Source organism: Arvicanthis niloticus, chromosome 18 (assembly GCF_011762505.2).
Source record: "Arvicanthis niloticus isolate mArvNil1 chromosome 18, mArvNil1.pat.X, whole genome shotgun sequence".
Lineage (NCBI taxonomy): Eukaryota > Metazoa > Chordata > Mammalia > Rodentia > Muridae > Arvicanthis > Arvicanthis niloticus.
Genome location: NC_047675.1, coordinates 31326047 through 31349519, shown reverse-complemented (window position 1 = coordinate 31349519; position 23473 = coordinate 31326047). Strand labels below are relative to the sequence as shown.

At 40.8% G+C, this 23473-nt stretch overlaps 2 protein-coding genes across 3 annotated transcripts in view; both read right to left on the bottom strand.

Moving 5' to 3' along the window:
• Phaf1 (phagophore assembly factor 1) overlaps nt 1-13132 on the bottom strand; it is a 29054-nt gene extending 15922 nt beyond the window's left edge. Inside the window, exons 1-3 of the mRNA XM_034522514.2 lie at nt 12810-13132; nt 5368-5450; nt 1880-1963 (exon numbers count right to left, since the gene is read on the bottom strand). Coding sequence (XP_034378405.1) covers nt 1880-1963; nt 5368-5450; nt 12810-12873 — 231 coding nt within the window. The 5' untranslated portion in view covers nt 12874-13132. The remainder of the gene's footprint in view (nt 1-1879; nt 1964-5367; nt 5451-12809) is intronic.
• A 6872-nt stretch (nt 13133-20004) lies between these two features.
• Nucleotides 20005-23473, bottom strand: part of Cbfb (core-binding factor subunit beta) — a 46499-nt gene continuing 43030 nt past the window's right edge. For both annotated transcript variants that reach the window (XM_034522723.1, XM_034522724.2), the window contains exon 6: nt 20005-22117. In XM_034522723.1, coding sequence (XP_034378614.1) covers nt 22049-22117 — 69 coding nt within the window. In that variant the 3' untranslated portion in view covers nt 20005-22048. The remainder of the gene's footprint in view (nt 22118-23473) is intronic.

Below are 23473 nucleotides of genomic sequence, written 5' to 3'. Positions count from 1 at the left end.
TCTTGAACTCTTGATCTTCCTCCCCCCCGTGCTGGAATTAAAGATGTGTGCTACCACTTCTGGTTCATATGGTGCGGAGGACTGAAGCACCATATGCACAGGCAGGCACTCCACCAAGTGAGCTATATTCTCAGCCCTAAGTTCCTAAGGTTTTGTTTTGAGAGATCATTAACACTGGGACTGGTGAAATGGCTGAGGATAAAAGCCTTTGCCACCAAGCCTAAGCACCTGAATTCAACCTCCAAGACCCACATGTGAGAGAAATGATCTCTACATGTATACTGTGGTACATGTGTGTATGTGCGCACAGACACATTTTAAATAAAAAAAAAAAAAACACGCCGGGCGGTGGTGGCGCACGCCTTTAATCCCAGCACTTGGGAGGCAGAGGCAGGCGGATTTCTGAGTTCGAGGCCAGCCTGGTCTACAGAGTGAGTTCCAGGACAGCCAGGGCTACACAGAGAAACCCTGTCTCAAAAAAAAAACAAAAAAACAAAAACAAAAACAAAAAAAAAAAAAAAAAAAAAAACAAAAAACAAAAACAAAAAAAACCAAACAAACAAAAATAAAAACACAACACTGAATCAAGTTAGAAATCTTGCTACTATTATGAAGCTATTTTGATCCCTCCTGCTAGAAAGAACTGCTCTGTCTGCTGAGCCTTTATAGAACCTGAAAGAATCCTTTTCTCCCAGCTTGTATGAGCTGTTCATTGGTTGCATTAAGACACTTAGTGGGTAATGACTTACACTGTGCAGGAAAGGTATTCAATGCATATTAGGTAAGTCTACCTCATATGAAGCTACTTCAGGGCAGTATGAAGCTTGTAGGTATGGGAGCTGGTACTAAGAGAGGGCATGCAAAGGAAGACAGGAACAGGGTGGTTCAGAAGGTGGCCAGGGTCCTCTTCAGAATGCCTGAGCATGGTAGTACACCATGTCAAACTGGCTGCATTTCACTGAGGTCAGGACCTTATGCTGACAGAGACTGTCTGCTTTCAGCTAGAAGCCCTGTTTGTAGAAGAAGCAGGCATTCTTTATCTGACAAGTACAACTACGGCTGGCCAATGACCTCCCAGAAGGATCTCCTCCAAGAAAATCTTTTCCATGTGCTATTTTTCTTCTCAGTGGCTCACTTGTGATTAGATGACAGGAGCTGCAAGCATGTCAGCATTTGGAAGGGCCGCTTTCTAACCTAAGCAGGAAAACAGCATTGGTGTTCCATTTAACCCCATGACTCTGAGGCATGAGTCTGTTGTCACATGACTAACCTGAGAGTCCCGGCGTTTGAAAACAGAGTGTATTAAAAACATCCTGGACTGAACAGGTGCTGGCAAACGGCATGCCGATGCCAATTAAGATACCCTACACACTAGCAAGTGGTTCATATTTCCACAATGAGACTAAAGAATCAGCTCATTCCTGGTAGTATTAACAACAAACCCTAAATCCCAGAAGAAATTTTCATTTTTCAATCTTCAGGTCATTCTGTATGGCATAAAAATGAAAAAAACAAAACAAAACAAAACAAAAAAACCAAACCCAAAACCTCAAGACTCATAAACCTGACTACAGTCATTTGATCCTGCCCTATAGTTAGGTTCCATTCTCAGCACCCTTTAAACAAGACTTGGGTTACTGCTACCCCAAATCTACAACACTCTCTTCTTGGCCTGAGCAAAGGATCACAAAAACTCTTTCCCAGCATCCCAGTTCAGTACACTTCTACCCGAGTCAGAGGAATAGACACAGCTTTAGTTTTCCACTGAAGTGTACACCCACTTAGAAGTTTCGAAAACACCTCACAATAGCACACATTAATCAGCTCCAGACAGACTGGACCAGCCAGATATGAAACTATAGTTGTCATTTATGGTTACCTTAAGTCTCTGATTGAAAGCATCAAACAGTAGTTTGATCCCGTCCTGAGTCAGGTTAAGGATGAGGTCATGGCTTAGAGGAGACTACAAAACAAAAATAAAACACACTTTGAACAACTGATTTATTCACCAGCAGCTACTGAAAAGCCGTACAACAAAACAGTAACACACAGGGAATATGTAAGGCAGTACCTTCCCTACAACTAATGAAGTTCGGAAGCTTAAAACCAAAACTGGTGGATGAATGCCATGCCTCTTACTTCTGGCCTGCAACTCTTGCTTTATAATATTGGCTGAAAAGAGCCTTTCCCTTTCAGACTTTAGTACAACACGAGGGAGGAATAGACAGAATTAAGTAAGTGAACAGGTCATTTTCTTGGGGCCCCAGAGTGAGATCTACCTTAATAGTTTACTGCCATTAAACTAGCAGAAGTCTACTAGTACTGTCATGTGAAAAGGCTCAGGATCCAGACTTGGCACGGTACTGGTTATGCACAGCAGCTGAGTCCATGTCTGCACACAGGCTCTTGGTACTACCCACAGAGATCATGTGTTTTAGTTTAAATATTTTGGGCCAAATTCTTGGAATAAAATATCTTGTGATCTGGTTATACAAAAGACAGAATCCTTTCTTTTCCCCATTCCATGCCATAATGCTTCTTCCTGAAAAGCCCAAGTTTAAGCTCCAAAGAATGACATTTCTACATCTGTCCCTTCTCAGTCCTGTGTGGAGTGGCAGTACACAGTGTGAACTGACCCCATGACCTTAGATCTCTTCAAACTTTTATGATTCTGGTTCCTACCTAGGAATAGGTCACCTCTTTCCTTCAATGTTGTTCTGAGGACAAAGATGGGAGGTCAGAATGCATCAAGAACAGATGTCTGCCTCATCTTCCTGCTTCTAGCCCACCGCAATCACTCCGAAGATTTAATGTTTTAAAGACTATCACAGAATTGACTCAGATTGCTGCAAGGTGAAGGGAAAAACACAGCTATCTCAAACTCAATCCTTCTTGAATAGCACAGAGCTGTTCAAAAGATTTTAACTAAAGTAAACAAAGTGAATAACAGGCATGGTTTTAAGAGACAAAGACATAAATTAGAAAGCCAGATGCTACCCTGGAAGGCCTTACAGGGAAATTCCCTCCCAAGAACCTTCTGGAATTAGTTTAAACTATCTGCTTTCCTTCCTCACAGACTCTAACAGGGAGAGATAGGTGTTATCATCAATGCTTGCTTTGCCCTCTAAAAAAGATGAAGGTCACTTGATAAGCAAGCTTTAAATTCTAAGGTGTGATGAGGTATTTCTCTTGGGCGTGGACCTTAGTGGTAGAGCACTTAGTAGACTTGAGGCCCCAGGTTCTATCTCCAGCAAAGAGGAGAACAAAAAAAAGTGAAGAGATCAAGAGAACAGGATAATTTTTTTTTTTCTTTTGCTGGAATAGGAGCAAAAGTTTTCTGAACTTGGAAGCAAAGAAGAAATACATGGAGGGAAAAAAAGGTAAGAGAGAACAGATCCACGGTTAAGAAGCACCACATAGTGCTAGTGTAGTGGCACATACCCTCCATCCCAGCACTTGGAAAGCTGACACAGGAGGATTACAAGTTGGAGGCCAGTCTGGACCACCTGATTGTGTGTAAAAACAGCACTACATCGAAACTCTAATATCATTTCTAGATCCTTGTCAAACACTGTTCAAAGGCCAGCATGGTGGCATACAACCTTAGCCCAAGCATCTGGGAGGCAGAGAGGCAGGAAGATAGTGCTTGAGTTTTGGGACAACCTATATAAAGTTACAGGGCTATACAGTGAGACCCTGTCTCAAAAGATTGTTCTAGTAATATATGAATTTGACAGACTAGTCATTAAATTTTCAGAAGCTACATAACTTAAAAAAAAAAAAAAAAAATAGGAAGAATGTAGATCTATATTGCACAACCTGTGTTTCTGGTTGGGTATATTACCCAACCATCTCTCTACAACCCTAGAACTTGGAAGGTAAGGACAGGAGGCGCAGATGTTCAAGCCCAGTCCTGGCTACATGAACCTGGTCTTAAAAATTCCAAAGCCAACTGTGTCTATTAAATAGTTACAGATGCTCAGAAAGTACTGGGAAGGAGCTAGAGCGAAGGCTTGGTGATTCAGAGCACTGGCTGAGCTTGCAGAGAACTCGTTTTGAGTTCCAGCATCCACGTGGTGGCTTACAGCCATCTGTAACTCCAGTTTCAGGGGCCCATGCCCCCTTCTGGCCTCTGTAGGCACTGGGCACAGCATCCAGGAAGTAAATATATGTATACACAGGCAAAATACTCATACAATTAAAAATTTTTTAAATGAAGAAAATACTGGAGAAAATGAAAATGTTAGCATTCCTGCAAACACTGGGATGATAAATGATAATCAAGTATTTGTACAAAGTGGCTGGAAATCATAAGGCCTATTTTCAAAACCAGAGTGATAACTGTAGAGCACAAGGCTTACAAGCAAGCCCACTTCCTTATTCTAATGGCCATTCCCTTTCCGGTTAGGGATAACAGAGAGCAAAGAGTTTAAAAAGCCATCATCCATCCTTTAGAAATGAGAACCCACTCTGTCACCATGACTCAAGGAACCCCTGTACATTCTGGCAAGTTCTGTATTTTGTGGCAGGTAGCACATGAATATCTAAGCATTTGCTTGCAGACTAAGCATTCCCCTTCTCAGATCCTTCAGACCAGCCCACAGATAAGGTATAATCTCTGGTAGAGATAACAGGACTAATTCAGCCCCTACTCTAAACCAAATGGGGCAGCTTGACAGAAATCTTAACTACTGATAATCTAATTTACTTCAAGAGTTGAAACTCATTAAGATCCAGCCAGTACTCAAAGAATCTCAGCAAAACCACAGGGACAGCCTTTGGCCTCCCTCCATAGGCTCTTAAAGCTTTGTAACACAAAGGCTATTTTACAAACTAGACTTGTTCTAATGTCACAGAAAACTGCAGGCTCCAGAGCTGGGTGGAGAGAAGATGATGGTCGTGGAGAGGAATAGAGGGGTGAGGTAGGCCTACTTCCTGTCAAGTCATATGCTCTGCTAGCTAGACATCTTTCCTGAAACAATTCTGAACATAAGACAACCAACAAAACAGAAAAGATACTCTAGAAAATCAGAGGCAGCTTCTGAGGTGACTTCCCATGAAAAGGCCCCCATGTTAAGGAATAGTAGTTAAGCACAGATTAAAAACAAAAACAAAAAACAAGAAACAGGTTTAGTTGTTTTTTTTTTTTTTTTTTTTTTTTTTACTGCTCTTCTATCTAAAACCTGGCAGCACTAGATTATCAAGACTAAAGTTTCTAAACCAAGACAACACACTAGGTAGCAGAACAAACTGATCTAGGACTCCTGTTGAAACACATCAACTCCCAACTATGCTCTCCCAGTATTCTCCCTGGAGGTAAGCTCACTAACCAAGATTCTATTTCAGTAAACATTAGCCACCACTCACCTGTTCACTGTAGAGAACCTGGACGTTCTTGATGATGCGACAGTGCTTCTGAAGAATGGCTACTGCCTGAGCCAGCGGCATTCCTGAAATACAGGAAGGACTGTGTGGTTACTTGGTCTATCTATTGGCTGACCCCTACACAGTGCTAAGCATTGTTCTCTGAAGCCTGCACACAGGGCAGAATCATTACCGTAAGTCAGTTAGGATAAAGTTAAACAGCAAATACCAAGGGACCACTCAAGATTGTCCAAGGGGAGAAAGTGAACACAGAAAAAGCTGCCTAGAGACAGGACAGCCAAACTGATCCCAAGCAGCCAAAGAGCCAAGACAAAGATAGCAGGAACCAGGAGTAGACTAAGAAAAACACAAATTCACGACTCTGGAGGCCAAGCTTCTAGCCCCAACTCTGTATGAGTTCCTGTAACCCAGCAGTCCCATCGCTTCCTCTCTGGCATCTATCCTCAGACCAGAGCTTATTAGGGCGTATGACGTATTATACACATTCATTAAAAACATTTCAAGCCACTAGGCATGGTGGCTCTTCACTGTAAATCCCAGTTCTGATAAGGCAAGAGTCAGGAGGATTGTGAATTTGAGGCAAGTCTCAAAAACAAAACAAAACAAATAAAAGTTTAAAGTCAAAAATCAACTTTTTATTTTTACAAAGAATTTAATTTGATTCCTACTTAAAAACCACAAGTATCTCTTAAACACTGAAGTTTTGAAGACATTGACCGTTATAAGCACATTTACAATTTGCCTTCAGCTTAAGTGATCCAGATAGATACCTCTATCTAACATTCTAGAGATCCACAACCATACCAAACATTTGTTCTCAGCGTTCATTAACATCAATAGGAAGAAGCAGAGACAAACTCTGCAAAATCTAAAAACAACTCAGGTTCATGAATGCAGTGACAGCACATGCTATTTACTACTCTCTGATTTCCCTGTTCTCGGCTCACAGCTAACAGGCTATTTATCTTGTGGTTTTAGAATACGTATTCTTGGATCTAAAGGATTATAGAGCAAGTAACAGACAAAAGGGAAGAAAGAAGAGCAACTAAGACATCACCAGGGCCAAAGGGAAGGCCATCTGCAGATGAGGGACTCTAGACTGAGAAAATAATGCAGAAAAGAACTTTCAGATGAAGAATTCATCTGAACAATTCTAGTTCATTCTCATTTGAGCTGTTGGTCAGTTTAAGAAATATAAAAGCAATCAATCAGAAGACCAAATGTAATTTTCTTTTATATGTGCATGTGTGTTCATGTACACATGTTCACATAAATACCAGAGGACAATTGCAGGCTGATTCTGCAGGAGCTGTTTGTTCATCTTGTTTTTTTTTTGAGACAGTATCTCCCATTGGCCTAGAGCTCCCCAAGTAGGCTCTATGCTGGCCAGTAAGCCCCAGAAATGTACTTGTCACCACCTCTCCAGTGCTGAGATTTCAAGCCCAAGCCATCATACCTAGTCCCCTTTATCTATCATCTATCTATCTATCTATCTATCTATCTATCTATCTATCTATCTATCTATCTATCTATGGTTTTGAGATAGGGTTTCTCTGTGTAGCCCTGGTTATTCTGGAACTCACTATGTAGATCAGGCTGGCTTTAAAACTCAAGAGATCCACCAGCCTCTTCCTCCCAAGTGCTGGGGTTAGAGGTGTACACTACCACCACCCACTTATTTTTATATTTTTAAATTTAGCTTTAATGTTAGTTTTGGGGATTAAACTCAGATCCTCATGCTTGCTGGACAATCACTTTACTAAGCTAACCCCCAGGTCCTGATTTATAATCAATAAAAACACTTTCTTAGCCTTCTATAACATAGAGTTTAACGCATGGTAGATCACTTTACTAAGCCAACCCCCCAGTCCTGACTTATAATCAATAAAAACACTTTCTTAGCCTTCTATAACATAGGGTTTAATGAACGGTAGACAATTTGGATGTCTCATTCAGCTTGCCATTCCTGCAATGGGAGAGCATCTATGCTATACACGGGTCTCATACCACCATCTTCCCATATCTCTCTGTAAATACCATTCCTTCCTGCTGTTCCTCCATCCGTCTTAGTCTCTTTGGGCATATGACTGGGTATGTTTGACACAGAACATTTCTTCTGCTATGTCTTATTCATCCAACTTCCCTGATTCCAACTTGAATGTCAGTCTGTTTTCTGTGTATAAGTAAGGGCAAATAAGAGCCAACAGTTTAAACCTGTTTTCTTTTCTTTCTTTTTTTAAAGATTTACTTCATGTATATGAGTACACTGTCGCTGTCTTCAGACACACCAGAAGAGGGTATCAGATCCCATTACAGATGGTTGTGAGCCACCATGTGGTTACTGGGAATTGAACTCAGGACCTCTGGAAGAGCAGCCAGTGCTCTTAACCTCTGAGCCATCTCTCCAGCCCTTTGATTTTGTTTTTTTCTTTCTATTTTCTCTATATTCTGGGTCTCTCTTACTATTTCCAATATCCAGTGAGTATCTCTGATGCCAAAAACCTCTCAATTCTTTCTTTTCCCTTCCTCTCTGAATTCAGTTTATAAACTGTATTTCCTAATGGAAGTCCACAACAGAGTTTATTTTCTGCCCCATGAACCCAGAGCCTTCACTGTGTCCCAGACAGCTAAAACCAAACAGAATTAGGGCACCAGAAAAAAAGAAAAATCAAGACAGAGTCTCACTGTATCCCTGGCTGTCCTAGAACTCACTATGTAGCTCAGTTTTTTTTTTGATGAGGTTGGCTTCAAACTCACAGAGATCCACCTGTTGCTACCTGTGTCCTGGGATTAAAGAGGTGTATGTGTGTATGGGGGGGGGGGGTAACACCACCATGCCAGGCTATTATTCTTTTGCCAGCACTTCATGCTTATGAATCCAAACTGATTATGTTTTCCTGCATACATCATCTATATTTCTCCTGTAGGTTAATACCAACCCTTCTCTGAACCCCTAGGTTAGGTCAAGTCCCTTCTCTCTCCATAATAGTCCACACATCTGTTATAATAAAATGAACTATTATAATAACATGCATTATAATAAATGAACTATTTCTATACACATGCTGTACCATTAACCTAAGTTCTTCAGGGGATAAGATCATTTCCTATTTAATTTCCAATATTTATGATCAGAGACCACAGACATACACTTTATCTTGGATACAGCAAGACACTGTCTCTGCACAACAAGGCAATGCTGAAAGGATTCTCTCAAATGACCCTTTAAAGCTACCTTTAGGCCTTCTAAAGATGAAATCCAAAAGGAAATCCATGCCAAGCATAGTGACTCAGACCTGTAATTCCAGTACCTAGATACTAAGGCAGGAGGATTGCTCAGAGTTCCAGACTAGTATGGACAAGATTCTATCTCAGAAAACTAAAAGCAAATCCTGACACATACTTTTACATCAATATATTCTGCAAGTCTTATTGAAACCATTATTTCAATTTCCATGTCTTTATTCCACAATAGTCAAAGCATCTGTGATATTTGCAGAGGTTCTGCTTAGGCTTTCTTGTCTCTGTTGCTGGTATTTTCCTGATCTTCCAACATTATACAAAGGCCAGGAAGGCAGCCAAGAGGCTGGATGCAGCTCTGCATTATAATTCTAGGCAGTGATTACAAGAGCCAGATATATTTGCATTTGCACAGATTACAATAAGAAACCTGGGGCAGATCAGGAACTCCTTCTTCAGCTAGCTAGGTGTTTATCATCCTTACCTAGACATAAAAGGTAAGGTTAGCTGGCACATGAAGAGAACCTAACAGTGTTGTGATGACCCACAAGCTCTGCCCAATTCTCTAACCTATGAACATACTTTTAAAGCAGATTTATTTTCCAAACTCATCCCGACCTAACAGTCCCAACTGTACTTTGGATGGTTGGGATCAGGAGAGATTGAGAGAGAAGAAACTGACTTTTACCCATCTCCCACCTCCCCAACTCACCATGGAATGAGTGCTGGGATTAAAAATGAAGTCCAGGAAGCCAGCTGAGGTGGCACATGTCTTTAACCCAAGGATTTGGACTGCAGTGGCAGGTAGATCTCTATGAGATCAAGGCCAGCCCTGGGGCTACATAAAGAGACCCAGTTTCAAAAACAAAATAAAACAAACAAAAGCTTAGCTAAATTCATGAATGATTGGTTTCTAGAAGATTATAAAAGCCTGTTAGGAAGCCATTTCTTAAACTTGGAACCCTGAGAAACAGACTAAGTAGATGGCTTTCTGCCCCTCTGCCATAGGCAAAATACCAAGGAACATAGGTCTCTGGCTTGTTCCAGTGACAACTAAGCAAGTCCCTGCAAAACATAGACACAGGGATGACAGTAGAGTCCTGTGTCGTTTCCTCCCCATGACAGGCTAATCAATCACTAATCAATCTATCAAGAGTCCACTGAGCTTCCCTGGACAGAGCAGCCATGTGACCATTCCCAGCAGAATGCAATCCTTTCAGTATTCAAGATGAAAAAGAATAGTAGAAACAATGGGCCCAAGGTTGCTGGTCCAGGGTGATCTAAGATAGGCTAGCTAGTGTGGAAATCCAAATTCAGATGCTGGAGAGATGGCTCCACGATTAAAAGCACTTGCTGCTCTTCCACAGGACCTGAGTTTTGCTCCCAACACCCATACTGGGCTGTTCATAACTGTCTGTAACTCCAGCTCCAGGGGATCCTACACCCTCTCAACTCTGCAGGCAGGTACACTCATGCACATGCATGCAAAAAATCTTGAATAGTACCCCACAATGATCTAAAAAACACTCCAAACATAACCTAAACACCTTTATCCCACATGATCTAGAGCCATGAGATCTTGCAATTCTTTTCCTGTTCACCAAAAAAATGCTTTTATCTTTTTTACTATAAAGTAGATAAATGCAATAATGAGATGAAGACCAAGCAGAAGGAGAAAGAGAAAAGGGCAGGCAGTAAATAAGAACAAAATATAGTGATGAATAAGTATGAAAATGTCTCAGTGGAACTCATTTCTTTGTGTGTTAATAAAGAACAGTTAATAAAGCACACACACAACCCTTGAATACAACAGAACAACATTCTTTGAAGAGGGTCTTTATGCTTCTCTGCAGCCTTTCAAAAAGGTCCTTCAGCCAAATTACTATGTGAACTTCACTTTGTCCATTCTCTGTTTCTTAACCACTTTCTAAACCACCGGAATTAAAAATAGCTTATTTTTTAAAATTTCTGGTTCAGTATCTTATTAGGTAATTCCTAAAATGAGCCTTCTGTCTCCTTTAGTAACAGTTACAATGGATTATAGTCTTTTGCTGGGTGTGGCAGTGAACACCAGAGGCAGGTGATCTGTGACCATCCTGATTTACATAGCTGAGTTCAAGGACAGTAGGGCTCTGTAGAGACACTGGCTCATCACACACACCCAGCCCTAGATTTACACAATCTAAAACCTCAGGTTTTAAGGGCTGGTAAGATGGCAGTAAGCAAGGGTGGTTGCTGGTAAACCTGGTGACATGAATCTGATCAGTAGGATTCACATGGTGGAAAGAACCAACTCCGGTATGTTGACCCTGATACTTTTTTGAATGTGTATGGGTGTTGTTTTGCCTGGAATGTTTGTATGCTCATGACGTGTCTCCAATGCTTGTGGAGGCCAGAAGTGGGTAGTGCAAGGAACCAAACCCTGGTCTTCTGAAAGAGCAGCCAGGACTCTTACTTACTAAACTTCCCTCCTAAATAAATAAATTTAAAATTTAAAAGTGTATACTTTAGACTGATACTGTGGTCCACTTTGGTACCTGCCACTGGGTTTGATCTCAAGTAAATCCAATACAGTAAAAGAAATATTCTAAGTTCAAACTTAACTTCAGTTGCACTGGGAGTCTGAAACCAGTCTGGGCTAGTAACTGTCTAAAAAACAAACAAGCAAACAAAAGCTAACTTAATAATGAAAATGTTATAAGTAATTACAAAGACTCAGATCTGCCCTGTGAGCTTTCTCCCAAAGTTCAACTTTGAACCTAGTGTACTACTGTTTTTGGCTGTTAGAAGACAGTGTGAAAATCTATTGAAAATCTTGGTTCTTGCAAATTTACCAGAAGAAGCCCTGGGTAGTTAGCTATGATGGTTATAGTTCAGTATTCTGGAAATTTCCTGACCCTAGCTAATCTCCTGTTTTCACTAAATCAAACAAAGAGAGAAAGAGAAAGAGAGAGAGAGAGAGAGAGAGAGAGAGAGAGAGAAAGAGAGAGAGAGAGAGACAGACAGTCCAAGTTAAGTATACCATCTGTAGTATGTAGGCTGTGGGTCTTAACCAGTCCTGGGAAGTCTAGATTAGGTAGGAGTTGTCCAGGGAAGAAAAAAAAAAATGTTAATCAGAAGTCAAACATCATTTGCTTTTCAATCAACTCTTGGTGCCTCACAAAAGGCTGAATGGAACATTTTCATAGCAGATTAAATTGTGAGAAGTCTACAGGAACCGGCAGTCTAAGTTCTGAGAAGCAAGACCCCTTGGTAAAACTGGTTTTTATAATGGGCAAGAAAGAGGCAGGCAGCCACCAAGTCCCAGTAGGTTCTTTCCAGCAACCTAACTATCTAGGTTATTCCAATATGCTGTCTCTATAGACAGTCCTCTACATTCAAGGATAAGCTATAAACAAATGAAGCAGATGACTCAGTCCAAGGGCTCCCAGCAGGGAGACAGAGGTTGAGGCCCACACAAACAAGCAACAGGAACACCTTTTCCCATACTCTATGCTTAGTGCTGCCACAAAGTAAACACACTGGAGTTACTAAATGCAAATATTCTTGTTCACATACAAGGGCCAACTATTCCCCAAATGACCAAACTGAATTGTCTACAAAGCCAATGTGTAATTTCCACTTCACTCAATGTCAACTTTTAACTCTGGTATCTGGTATTACGACACCACACGTTAAGACTACATTTCAAAAGAGAAGAAAACAAGTCAAGAGTTCCTTTAACAAAAGCAAACTCATTTTCCCCGACCATCTGATTGTGAGACATGAGCTCTGGTTTCCCCCATTCCCTTAGAACTAAAGGAAGACAGATCAGAGATCAGAATGTTGATTAGGGGCGCTACCTATTTCTTAACTATTACCGAGTAGGCAAAATCGGGGGGAGGGGGGTGTTATTAGAGATAAATTCAAAAGAGCAGGACTTTTCCATTCCACTAAGTATTTGGAATGTACGGGCTATTATTATTACAGCCCCAAAGAAGGACCCTGTTGAGGACCTAGGCGAGGGCACCGCTGATCCTATGACAGACGGGAGGAGCGGGATTCTACTGGAGCCGAAAGACTAAAGGGTGAGAAAAGGCGAAGATCCGCGGGCGCAGGGGCATCTGGAGCAGAAACCAGAAGCGGAAGGGGCTAGAGAGAATTAAGGGCCAGCGAATAGGCTCCAGAAAGGACTCCACACTCACCCAACGTGAATTCCCATTGCTCGTTCCCCAGAGAGCGTTCAGGAACCACCTCCAGGTCCAGCATTGGCTCGGTTCGCTGGGCCGGGCGGCCTCCCTGCCGCAGCGCAGACAGGACCCGGCCTGAGGAGAGCACGCAGCTGCTGACTGGCCGCTCTCGCCAGGCCGCGGACGTCCGGCTCTCCACTCCGTTCCGGGCAGCGACGGCAGCACGAACACAACACACCTCACCTCCCTTCACCTCCCGGGCAGCAGCCCCGGCAGGAGAGGCTGTAGAAACAGCAGCGCCCGGAGCAACTGCAGCAAAAGCGGCGTGCCGGGCCGTAAAGCGTGGCAAAGGCGGAGCCAAATCATAGAGGCGGGGCTTGAGGCGGAGTCGCGCACGCGCAAACTCTGGATCGGAGGCCAGACCCGCGCGAGTAAAGCTTTGGGAAGAGCAGCTGCTCAGGAACTTAGGGACCACATTCCAGGAGTCCTACAAACTGCACAGCACCCCATCCATCCATACCTACGCAAGAAAAGGCACAACGCAGAAAACATGTCACACAAAAATAAAGTTGTCTGCCGTCTACACATTTGTCCCACTAATGTGCACTAGGACCAAAACGGACAGGAAGGACCCAGTCCTAAAGACTCACGGCCTCGCGGGCCATCATCTCGCTTGTCACAGTATTGACGCTGGCTGCCACTGCCTAAATTGTGCGGAAATGTACTCTCCTTGGACCCAGTGGTCTCTGAGCAGGGTCCACGTCAGAGCTGAGGATGTGTGACAGTGCTGGCAAGGGCTAGGGTGAGAGGATTGAGTGAGAAGGGTGAAGGTTTCCGGGCCAGGTCTCATCCAGAAACGCTCAACCTAAGGAGTACTTTTCTGTGCATAGAGGCTGCCTCCTGCAGCTCCGCCTGGAGTGAGCTCTGCTGCTTGCTAATTCTTTATGAGGGAATGCTTGGCTAAACCCTTAAGCATTCTGTGCCTCCGTTTCTCGTGAGTAGAAAGGCCCCTCTAGTCATTCAGCCAGAATTTTCGGCCTGCTTGCTCTAGGGCACTCTAAAATTAAAAGGCAGCTGAAGCCTCTTTTGATGACAGGACCTCACACCCTCAGTCTCATTTTATAGAGGAATAAATGAGGCACAGGGAGGGTAACGACTTTACCCAAGGTTCCTTGATCCTAGGCAGCCAAGCTCGATTTCTATTATGTTTCCTAAAGATAGTATTTAGCAGGGAACCAAGCGACAGGCTAAATACGCAAGCTGGCTACAAAGAAGCCTAACAGTGGAGACGTCACCAAAACTTCGAGTCAGTGCTATGGGCATTAAACAAAACAAAACAAAAATAGTAGGATGTCTTTGAGAATCATTGCTACGTGCCAAAACAACTGGGTCACTGGGCTGTCCGGTGGGGAAGTGGCTGCAGAAACGCTGACGGGTGTAATTAGTTATGTTTAGAGCCTGGGTGTGTTGATTTGTGCCTTCCTGAAATCCCAGCAGTTGGGGAGTCTGAGGCAGTAAAGAAGTTCAAGGTCGGTCATATCATGCTAGCCTACAAAATGAGTTCAAGGCCAACTTGAGGTAAAGGAGACCTTGTCTCAAAACAAAACAAAAAAAGGTGACCCTTCCCCCACCAACTTTCTAAGTTGAATTCTAATTCAAACCACAGTAGAAATAGTTATGCTAACAACAAACAACCACAAAAAACACTTGGTTTTATTTATGAGGGGAAAGGATCTGGGGCTGAGTGGAATCTCTGGAAAAGCAAGATAAAGACAAAAGTCCTAGGCTTCTAAATAGAAAGTGAAAACTATTTTTAAGATTTGGATAAACCGAAAAACCAGGAAGAATATTGAAGCAACTCCTGGAGACCCCAGTTGGGGGAGTGTGTAGTGATTTCTGTGAACACAGGATGTTATCTTTGCTTAGATAACATCTGACCCACTCAAATTTTGTCATAAATAAAAGCAGCTTTGAATAGCAGAAAAGCTTTTTGGCAGACTCAACAGAAGAAAATTCCAGGATAGCCAGGTCTATATAGTGAGTTCCAGGAAATCCAAGGCTATCTAGAGACCCGGTCTCAAAAACAAAGCCATAAAACAAACAAACAAACAACCCACCTAGTGTACATTAGGGAAGTAGTTTAACTCCAGAGAATGCCTTTAAATGACAATTTTCCTAAAATAAGGGTTGTTCAAAAAATATGAGAGAGTAATTAATGAAGACTGTGTTCAGGAAGTTAATCCTACTCTACATATTCAATTTAGAGGGCAGCCTCAAAGAACAGCAGCTAAATCCCAGTTCTGTTTCAGCTCTGTATCTTGGACAAATTAGTTCATTTCTCCAAGCCTGTGTTCTGTTTATAGAACAACCATGCACCTACCTCACAGATCTGTTAGTGGGTCTGCACTTTTGCGTCTGGCTTATATGAAAACATTTTGCATGTAATTTACAAATTACTTGATGGAATTGGCAGGAGTCACAGATTGCACATAGGAGGAGAGGAAGAGGGGAGTCAACCCTGGAGCTAGAGAGATGACCCAAGTTTGGTCCCCAGAACTCATGGCGGGCAAGTCACAACCACTTGTAACTCTCCATCTCTCCCTTCTCCTTTCTCTCTCTCTCTCTCTCTCTCTCTCTCTCTCTCTCTCTCTCTCTCTCTCTCTCACACACACACACACACACACACACACACACACACACACCCTAAATCTTAGCTCAGGTGGATGGCTGAGGCATTCTTTTTGGTTATAATCATGTGCTAACTTGGAAAGCAAGTGTCCCTGGCTGCTCTGAAACTCACTCTGTAGACCAAGCTGGCCTCGAACTCAACCTGCCTGCCCCTGCCTCCCAAGTGCTGGGATTAAAGATGTGCTCAACTGCCTGGCCCCTTTTCTTGTGGTGCTGGGAATCCAGAGCCCTGTACATAATAGACAAGTACTAACATACAGTTACACGCCCAGCTGAAAGTTTTGGGGTTTTTTTAGATTTATTTTTTTAGATTTATCTATGTATGTGAGTACACTGTAACTGTCTTCAGACACACCAGAAGAGGGCATCGGATCCCATTACAGATGGTTGTGAGCCACCATGTGGTTGCTGGGAATTGAACTCGGGACCTCTGGAAGAGCAGTCAGTGCTCTTAACCACTGAGCCATCTCTCCAGCCCCTGAAGGTATTTAATAATTGAGAGTGGCATGTGGTAGTCATTAGAGCTATCCACAAACATCCTGATTTTTTTCTAGCCAAAAATTAGGACTGCAATCCCTACACTTGGAAGGTGAGTGTTGTTGCAGCTGTGACAAGGGCTGTAAGTTGATTATGGTAACTCCATTTTGGTACCTCAGTAAAGTGTCAATAACTGTTAAGGGTTAACTGAAGGGAAATAATTGGGGGAAGAAAAACAACTCAAGGATGAGGGCTCTCAGGGCAGTGGTGACACATACCTTTAATCCTAGCACTTGGGAGGCAGAGGCAGGTGGATTTCTGAGTTCGAGGCCAGCCTGGTCTACAGAGTGAGTCCCAGGACAGCCAGGGCTATACAGAGAAACCCTGTCTCGAAAAAGAAAAAACAAAAACAAACGGTGAGGGTTCTTTGAAAGGTTGCCTGACCTTGCTAATTTTGCTAACCGAATATTTTGGCTTTTGTAATTATCTATTTAGCTTGCAGGGACAGGAAGGGAATCATGGGGCTTCCCTTCCAGCTTCTGTAACTATCAGCTTGTAGTTATGAGAAAGGAATTTTGGGGGCTTTCCAGTCAGGATGTGTGTGTAAGGTTTGGGGTTGCACTTGGGTTCTGGCTGGAATAAAGATTCTGAATTGTTGTTTTATAAAGACTTATTTATTTTAATTATATGACCACACTGTAGCTGTTTTCAGATGCACCAGAAGAGGGCATCAGATCCCATTACAGATGGTTGTGAGCCACCATGTGGTTGCTGAGAATTAAACTAAGGACCTTTGGAAGAGCAGTCAGTGCTCTTAACTGCTGAGCCATCTCTCCAACCCTTGAATTGGCTCTTAGACGGTATCTGAGCAAAACTGTAACTAGCTTGGCCCAATAAAAACAGAAGACACATATCAGCTCCAGGTATTTCCAAATCCCTCTTTATGATACCACCTCCTTTCTGGTCTGTCTTAATGGTTGGCAGTGTTCAGTTCCACTGTATAAGGCCAGGAACACTATTAATATTTGGCTCAAAATTTTCAAACTGTTAGCTTTTTAAAAAGTAAATCTTGCTTGTGCTGAAAAGATGGCTCAGTGATTAAGAGCACTGATTGCTCTTCTGAGTTCAATTCCCAGCAACCACATGGTGACTTACAACCATCTGTAATGGGATCTGGTGTGTCTGAAGGCAGCTACAGTGTGGTCATATAATTAAAATAAATAAATCTTAAAAAAAAAGGAAATTAGATCTTAACAACTGAGCCATCTCCTTAGTCCCAATTTTTTTTTTGGTATGTTTTAAGATAACACAATGGACAATTTTTAACAGATAAGATGGGTACATTTTTAAAATAGTTACAGTTCGTATACATTTTCCCCTATAACTCTGAGTCTCCATTCCCACCTGGCTACTCTATCTAAAAGATTACCTTATTATTAAAAGAGACCTTGTTTCTGGTCTCACTCTTTTCTTTTTTTTTTTTGTTTTTTTTTTTTTTTGTTTTTTTTTGTTTTTCGAGACAGGGTTTCTCTGTGTAGTTAGTCCTGGCTGTCCTGGAACTCACTCTGTAGACCAGGCTGGCCTTGAACTCAGAAATCCGCCTGTCTCTGCCTCCCAAGTGCTGGGATTAAAGGCGTGTGCCACCACCGCCCGCGGTCTCACTCTTTTCAACCAAGAAAATCTCTCAAACCTCCCAATCTCTTGGTGACTTCTTGTCCTTGCTTGAGCAGTAGGCCCAAAGGTCTTCCATGTGACTGACAAAATACACCTAGCACTGCTGGTGTCTCTTTCCCTGGCCTCTGCAGCTCCTTCCAAATCCATGCCACAGCCCTTATCTGATGTTCATTTAAACTGGCTAAGCCATGACCAGCTGGCTACCTGTACTCAGCATCATCTTTAGTTGATTGTCGCTTTCAGCCCAGAAGTCTCCGCAGGTTAGTTGATTCTGACTACCCAGACGAGCACAGACACGGCAACTGCCAATGCTTCCTATATAATTTAAAGGTTGTTACTATACTGGATCAATTTTGGAGACAGATTAGGTTCCAGGAGGTCAGAGATAACGTCTATTCAGGGCACTCACTTTATATTGTTTCCTCTAAACTAACCTAAATGATTCAATGTTTTGGTTAAAGCTTTTTATGTGTCTAAGTGGCTTCCTTGCATGTATACATGTAAGCTATGTGTATGCCTGGTGGCCACAGAGTTAAGACAATTGTTATATCCACTGCCAGCTGGAGTTAGAGATGGTTATTGAACCACCATGTGGATGCTGAGAGCCAAACCTTGAGTCCCTGCAAGGGCAGCAAGTGCTTTTAACTGCTGAGCTATCTTTCCATTCTGATGTACTTTTAGTAATTTTTAAAAAACCATTAATATAGCTTCCACACTCTTTGTCATTTTAATATATAGTGTTAGGTCCAAAACTCCCCCCCCCCTCCCCAAAGATCAGTGCTTGTGGCATGGCCTGAAACTCTGGGTTTCTGTTTTATCAGGAGTCTCATTTAAGCTACCAGGAACCTCTCCCTTAACCCTGCCCCAAAGGTAAAGGCATCTAGGTCCTGGTCAATCCAGACAGTTTGTATCAATCAGCAGCTCAAGACCCCACCATTGACTCAGTAAAAACTGCTTGTTCTCTCCCTCCTGAGAGACAGCCTTGGCAGTCTGGTCCCCAGCTAACCTTCCTTTCTACTTGTGAACTTGTCTGGTTCAGTGGCTTCACTGCACTCTCTCTTACAGATTTAAAATTGTTTAGTATTTCGTTTTTTTTTTAATAGGGTCTCATTATATATAGCCCAGGATGGTCTTAAATTCATAATCCTCCTGCTTCAGTCTTCCTGATACTGGTTCAAAATTTCTGTCAATTTAGTATTTAAAGTTTTTGTTATCTGTATGAAATTTGTGAGCAAGCCAATTTGTAAATCTGTTTATTACAAACCAAACTTATAGAAAGCTTCTAAAGTGATTTTCTGATGTAGATTTCTGTTCTAGGAATGTTGGGTTTAATACTCACATAATAATATGTACTGTTTCTAAAACTAGCCTGAAAGATTGTACTAATTTGGACATACATACGGTGTTTGAAATTTCTCCCCAGGTCACTGTTTTGTGGTCATGCCTTAGAAAATGGATAAACCCATAAGATTGTTGTTGCCTGGGATGGGGTTGGGGAGGGGCTTTCTCAAGATCTGGCCTCTATGGTATAAATCCACGGTGATCCTCTTCCTGTCTCAGCAACTCCCAAGAATTGAGTTACAGATGTGACCCTAGTTTTTGTTTCTGTCTTAAAATGTTATTTCTTGTATGTATGGATATTGAGTACATGTATGTCTGGTGCCACATTTGTACCTAAGCCTAAGGAGGCTCTACGTGGGCTTTAGATTTTCTGAAATTGAAGTTATATACAGAGTTGTCATACAGGTGCTGGGAATTAAACCAGGTCCTCTGGAAGAATAGTCAGTACTCTTAAACTCCAAACCATCTCTCCAGTGCCCCATACACCACTTCCATAATACTTAAAAAGCCTTTATACTTTGTTTTTTAACAATAATTTATGTATCTATACCTATTTGCCTGTGTGCCTGTACCATTTTCACAGAGGCCAGAAAGAGGCACTGGATTCTTGGGTACTGAGGTGACTGTGAGCTGACTACTCTGGGTGCTAGAAATCACATTCCTGTCCCTACTATAACCTTTAGTAAAAACTAAAGCTCTTAACCTTCAGAGTCATCTCTCTAGTCTACTTTGGTTATTGAGAACATACAGCCCAGGATGGCCCTGAACTCTGTAACATCCAAGAATGATCTTGAACTCCTGATTCTCCTGCTTCCACTCCCCACATCCACACTAACTTCAATCAGACTTTTTGAAAACCACATCACATGATGAAAAATTATTGTACATTGATTTAAAAGGACTCTTTGGAATTAGAAGATATGACCACTAGATGACACTGTTGCTGTCCGTAACAAAGGAAATGTGAAAAGGATCAAAGAACTGAAGCTGGTAGGACATCACCGATCATATATCAATAAAGAGTCACGACTTTTGTTTTCACTACACAGAATTTTAATGTGAAAGTAAATAAGACATACAAATGTACAGTAAAAGCTAATGGCAAAGCAATCTGGTAGCTTAAGGCAAGTTTTAATGGAGATGAAATTTTTAAAAAAATGATGCAATAATATCATTTTAAATATAGATTATGGAAAAATATGAACTTGCATCAATAACTTAAAAGTAATTTTCAAAGCCTGCACTACCGGAGAAAAGGAGTTTTATGATCTTAACGCCAGCATTAAGACAGACAGAAGCAGTGCAGAACTAGTAAGAAACATTCACTATTTACAGAGAGATGGTAACAACATTAATATCATGGGATCTTATTTACTGCTGGACTGAAAGCTCTCGGCTAGAAGCAACAGAGAAAATGTGCCACCAACATGTTATTTTAAAAAATAAAGGTTCACTTTAAAAAGGTAATTCCCCCAGAGGAATCAGGGCACTGAGAGTGTAAACATGTGAGCTGTACAACACCAAATACCGACCAAATCCATTCATAGTGCTTAGTAATACACGGTCAGCATGATCTTTTCTAACACATTATTGTTTATAATAATTCAAACACAGTCCTTATCATGCACGACTTCAAATATATAACAAATATTTTTATTTTGAGATACAGGGTACTTGTTTATGAATTATAAGACCTATATACAATGAAAGACACACCTCCACAATCAAGTATCTTTATATGCTTTTTAAATGCAATGACCTTATTCAGACTTTTCTGAATTGACCATGTCAGTTTTTAAAATTCTCTAAAATAATGCCATTTTATGATAAAATACATTTTTGCAAAAATTCAGAAATGTAGTAACATTTAATGAATATGACCACGAAAAGTATCTGTAAGCATGTGCCAATGACTTAGCACTTTTTTCCAGTTTTATATTTAAAAAAATTGCAATTTGACACTAAGCCTGTTTAAAAAATATTGTTACACTGATTCATCTCAAAAGGCACTATTAATAGTCCTTTTGTAAAATACCATCATATATAACTGTGAATGTTTCGCCCAGAATTAATGGAAGAAAATGTATCTTCTGCACAGATGAACATTTTCTAAGACTTACTTTCATCACCCAATTTTGTTTCTACAAAAGCATGCAATACAAAATACACATGAAAGCAGCTATCTTAAACATTATTTTAACACAATTTACCTCTGTAGCTGATTTATCACTGCCTCCAGTTTAATATGCTGTTACATACAAGAAGTTCCAGTATCCTTTTTCTGACTTATTAAAAAAAAAAAAAAAATCCCTGAATAAACAGAGCCAGTCTGTGACTTCTCTGGGCATCTCCTTAGAGCATTATCACCTATGAGGAATATCTCTACCCAAACGCACGACTGTAGAATACAGCTTCAAACAAGGGCTGAAACAAAATTTAATACTAATTTAAATTTTTTATGTTTAAAAGGGAAAGAAAGGGTGATTATTAGCATTTAAAAGGATACTGTGGCTTTAACAACTGTAAACTTGTTTTAGGAGGCTGTGATAGACAGCTCTATTCTAGGTTTTTAGCTGGAAAAAAAAACTGCAAACACATCTTCATTTGTAAAATGGTACAAATGCAGAATACAAAAACACAAAATGATATAGAGAAAACAAAAACCAAGAACCTTTATCTAAGAAGGAAAGCTGTATAACCAACTCGTCTGAAAGTATAAAGGAATCTTAAGGAACCCTGATACAATTTTAATTTCTTATCCTGTTTCTAAATAACATGAACTTTTAAGTTAAAATGAAGAAAGTAGATACTTTCAACCTAACTAAAATAATGCCAACAAGATAAGCTTGCATAGAAAAAAATTTCAAATTATCACTGGCTACATGTTTTAAAAATCAGAAATGCAGGTATTATAGTGCAAAACCATGGCAGCTGATGATGTCTTTTCCTGCCTCAGGTCATGAAATATACTGCAGTACCTCCAGTTATCACAGTTTCTGGTCGCACAATGAGTTATTTATACCAACAGAAGCAGTGTGTATGTAGAGATGGAGGGCACAGGTGCTGTGCTCCAATTAACGAAGCTTGAGATCGTCACCACCACCTAAATTAGAGCCAGGACTAGGGTCTTGCTGTCTTCTTGCCTACAATGACAAAATTGTAATATAAAGTCATGAATGTGGTTCGAAAAATTAAATGACATATATACAAGATATTAAGACACATTGTCATAAGAAAAAAAAACTTAACCAATATTTTCATAGGCAAGACAATTACAACTATATATGACATTTTGTAATAATAATCATTTTATATTCAAAAGGATATTATGCACATATACTACATATAAAAGAAAAAATCTACTGTTTTATTTTAGAATTAGAGGGTATTTTTTGTTTTAGATTTATTTATTTTTTGTATATGAGTACATTGTAGCTGTCTTCAGACACGCCAGAAGAGGGCATCGGACCCCATTACAGATGGCTGTGAGCCACCACGTGGTTGGTGGAAACTGAACTCAGGATCTCTGGAAGAACAGACAGCACTCTTAACTACTGAGCCATCTCTGCAGCCCAGAATTAGAGGTTTGACTTTACTACACCAATGATTAATCGTCTTAGAAGCAAACTTATTCTTTTGGTAATAGCTGACATTTACTTAAGCAACAAGTATATGATAGGCATTGTCTTCAAGTATTCTCCATGAACAAGCTAAATAGGTTTCAACAACTTACATAGGTACTATTGGTTTTTTCACTTTATAAAGAAATTGAATGGCTGGGCCTGAATGCCTTTAATCCCAACACTCGGAAGAGGCAGAGGCATCTTTGTGAGTTCAAGGCCAGCCTGGTCTTCACAGTGTTTTTGAGAACAGCCATGGCTGCTACATAGAGAAACCCTATCTCAGAAAGAAAAAAAAACCAACCAACCAACCAAACAAAAAACAAACCCACAAACAAACAAAAACAACAAAAAGAAATTGAGTCACAGAAATATTAATGTGTTATCTACTAATTAGCCAAAAATAACAAATTTAATCTCTGCTAAATACATTTTAACTAGAAATCTCAAGAAATAAAATCCAAAGCTGGGTGGTTGTAGCATACACCTTTAATCCCAGCATTTGGGAGGCAGAAGCCTCCAGGCTTCTAAGTTCCAGGCTACAGAGCATGTTCCTGAACAGCCAAGGATTAAAAAGAAACCCTGTCTTGAAAAACCAAAACAAGAAATTAAATCCAGAATATTAGTTTTATAAGTGAAAATTAAAAATAGCACACACCTTTGAGTATCTTTTCTTAACAGTATTTAACAATTAAGAAACAGTAATTACAAACAATGAGCATTTCAAAGTCTACTGAAGAATGCACACCATACTTAAATTACCTATGGCCAACCACTTAAGGTAACATCTATCAAGTATCATGTATGCTACTCTCTGGTGATGTTAAAAAAAAAAACACCCCCCCCCCCTCTGGTGATGTTAAAAAAAATAACACACAC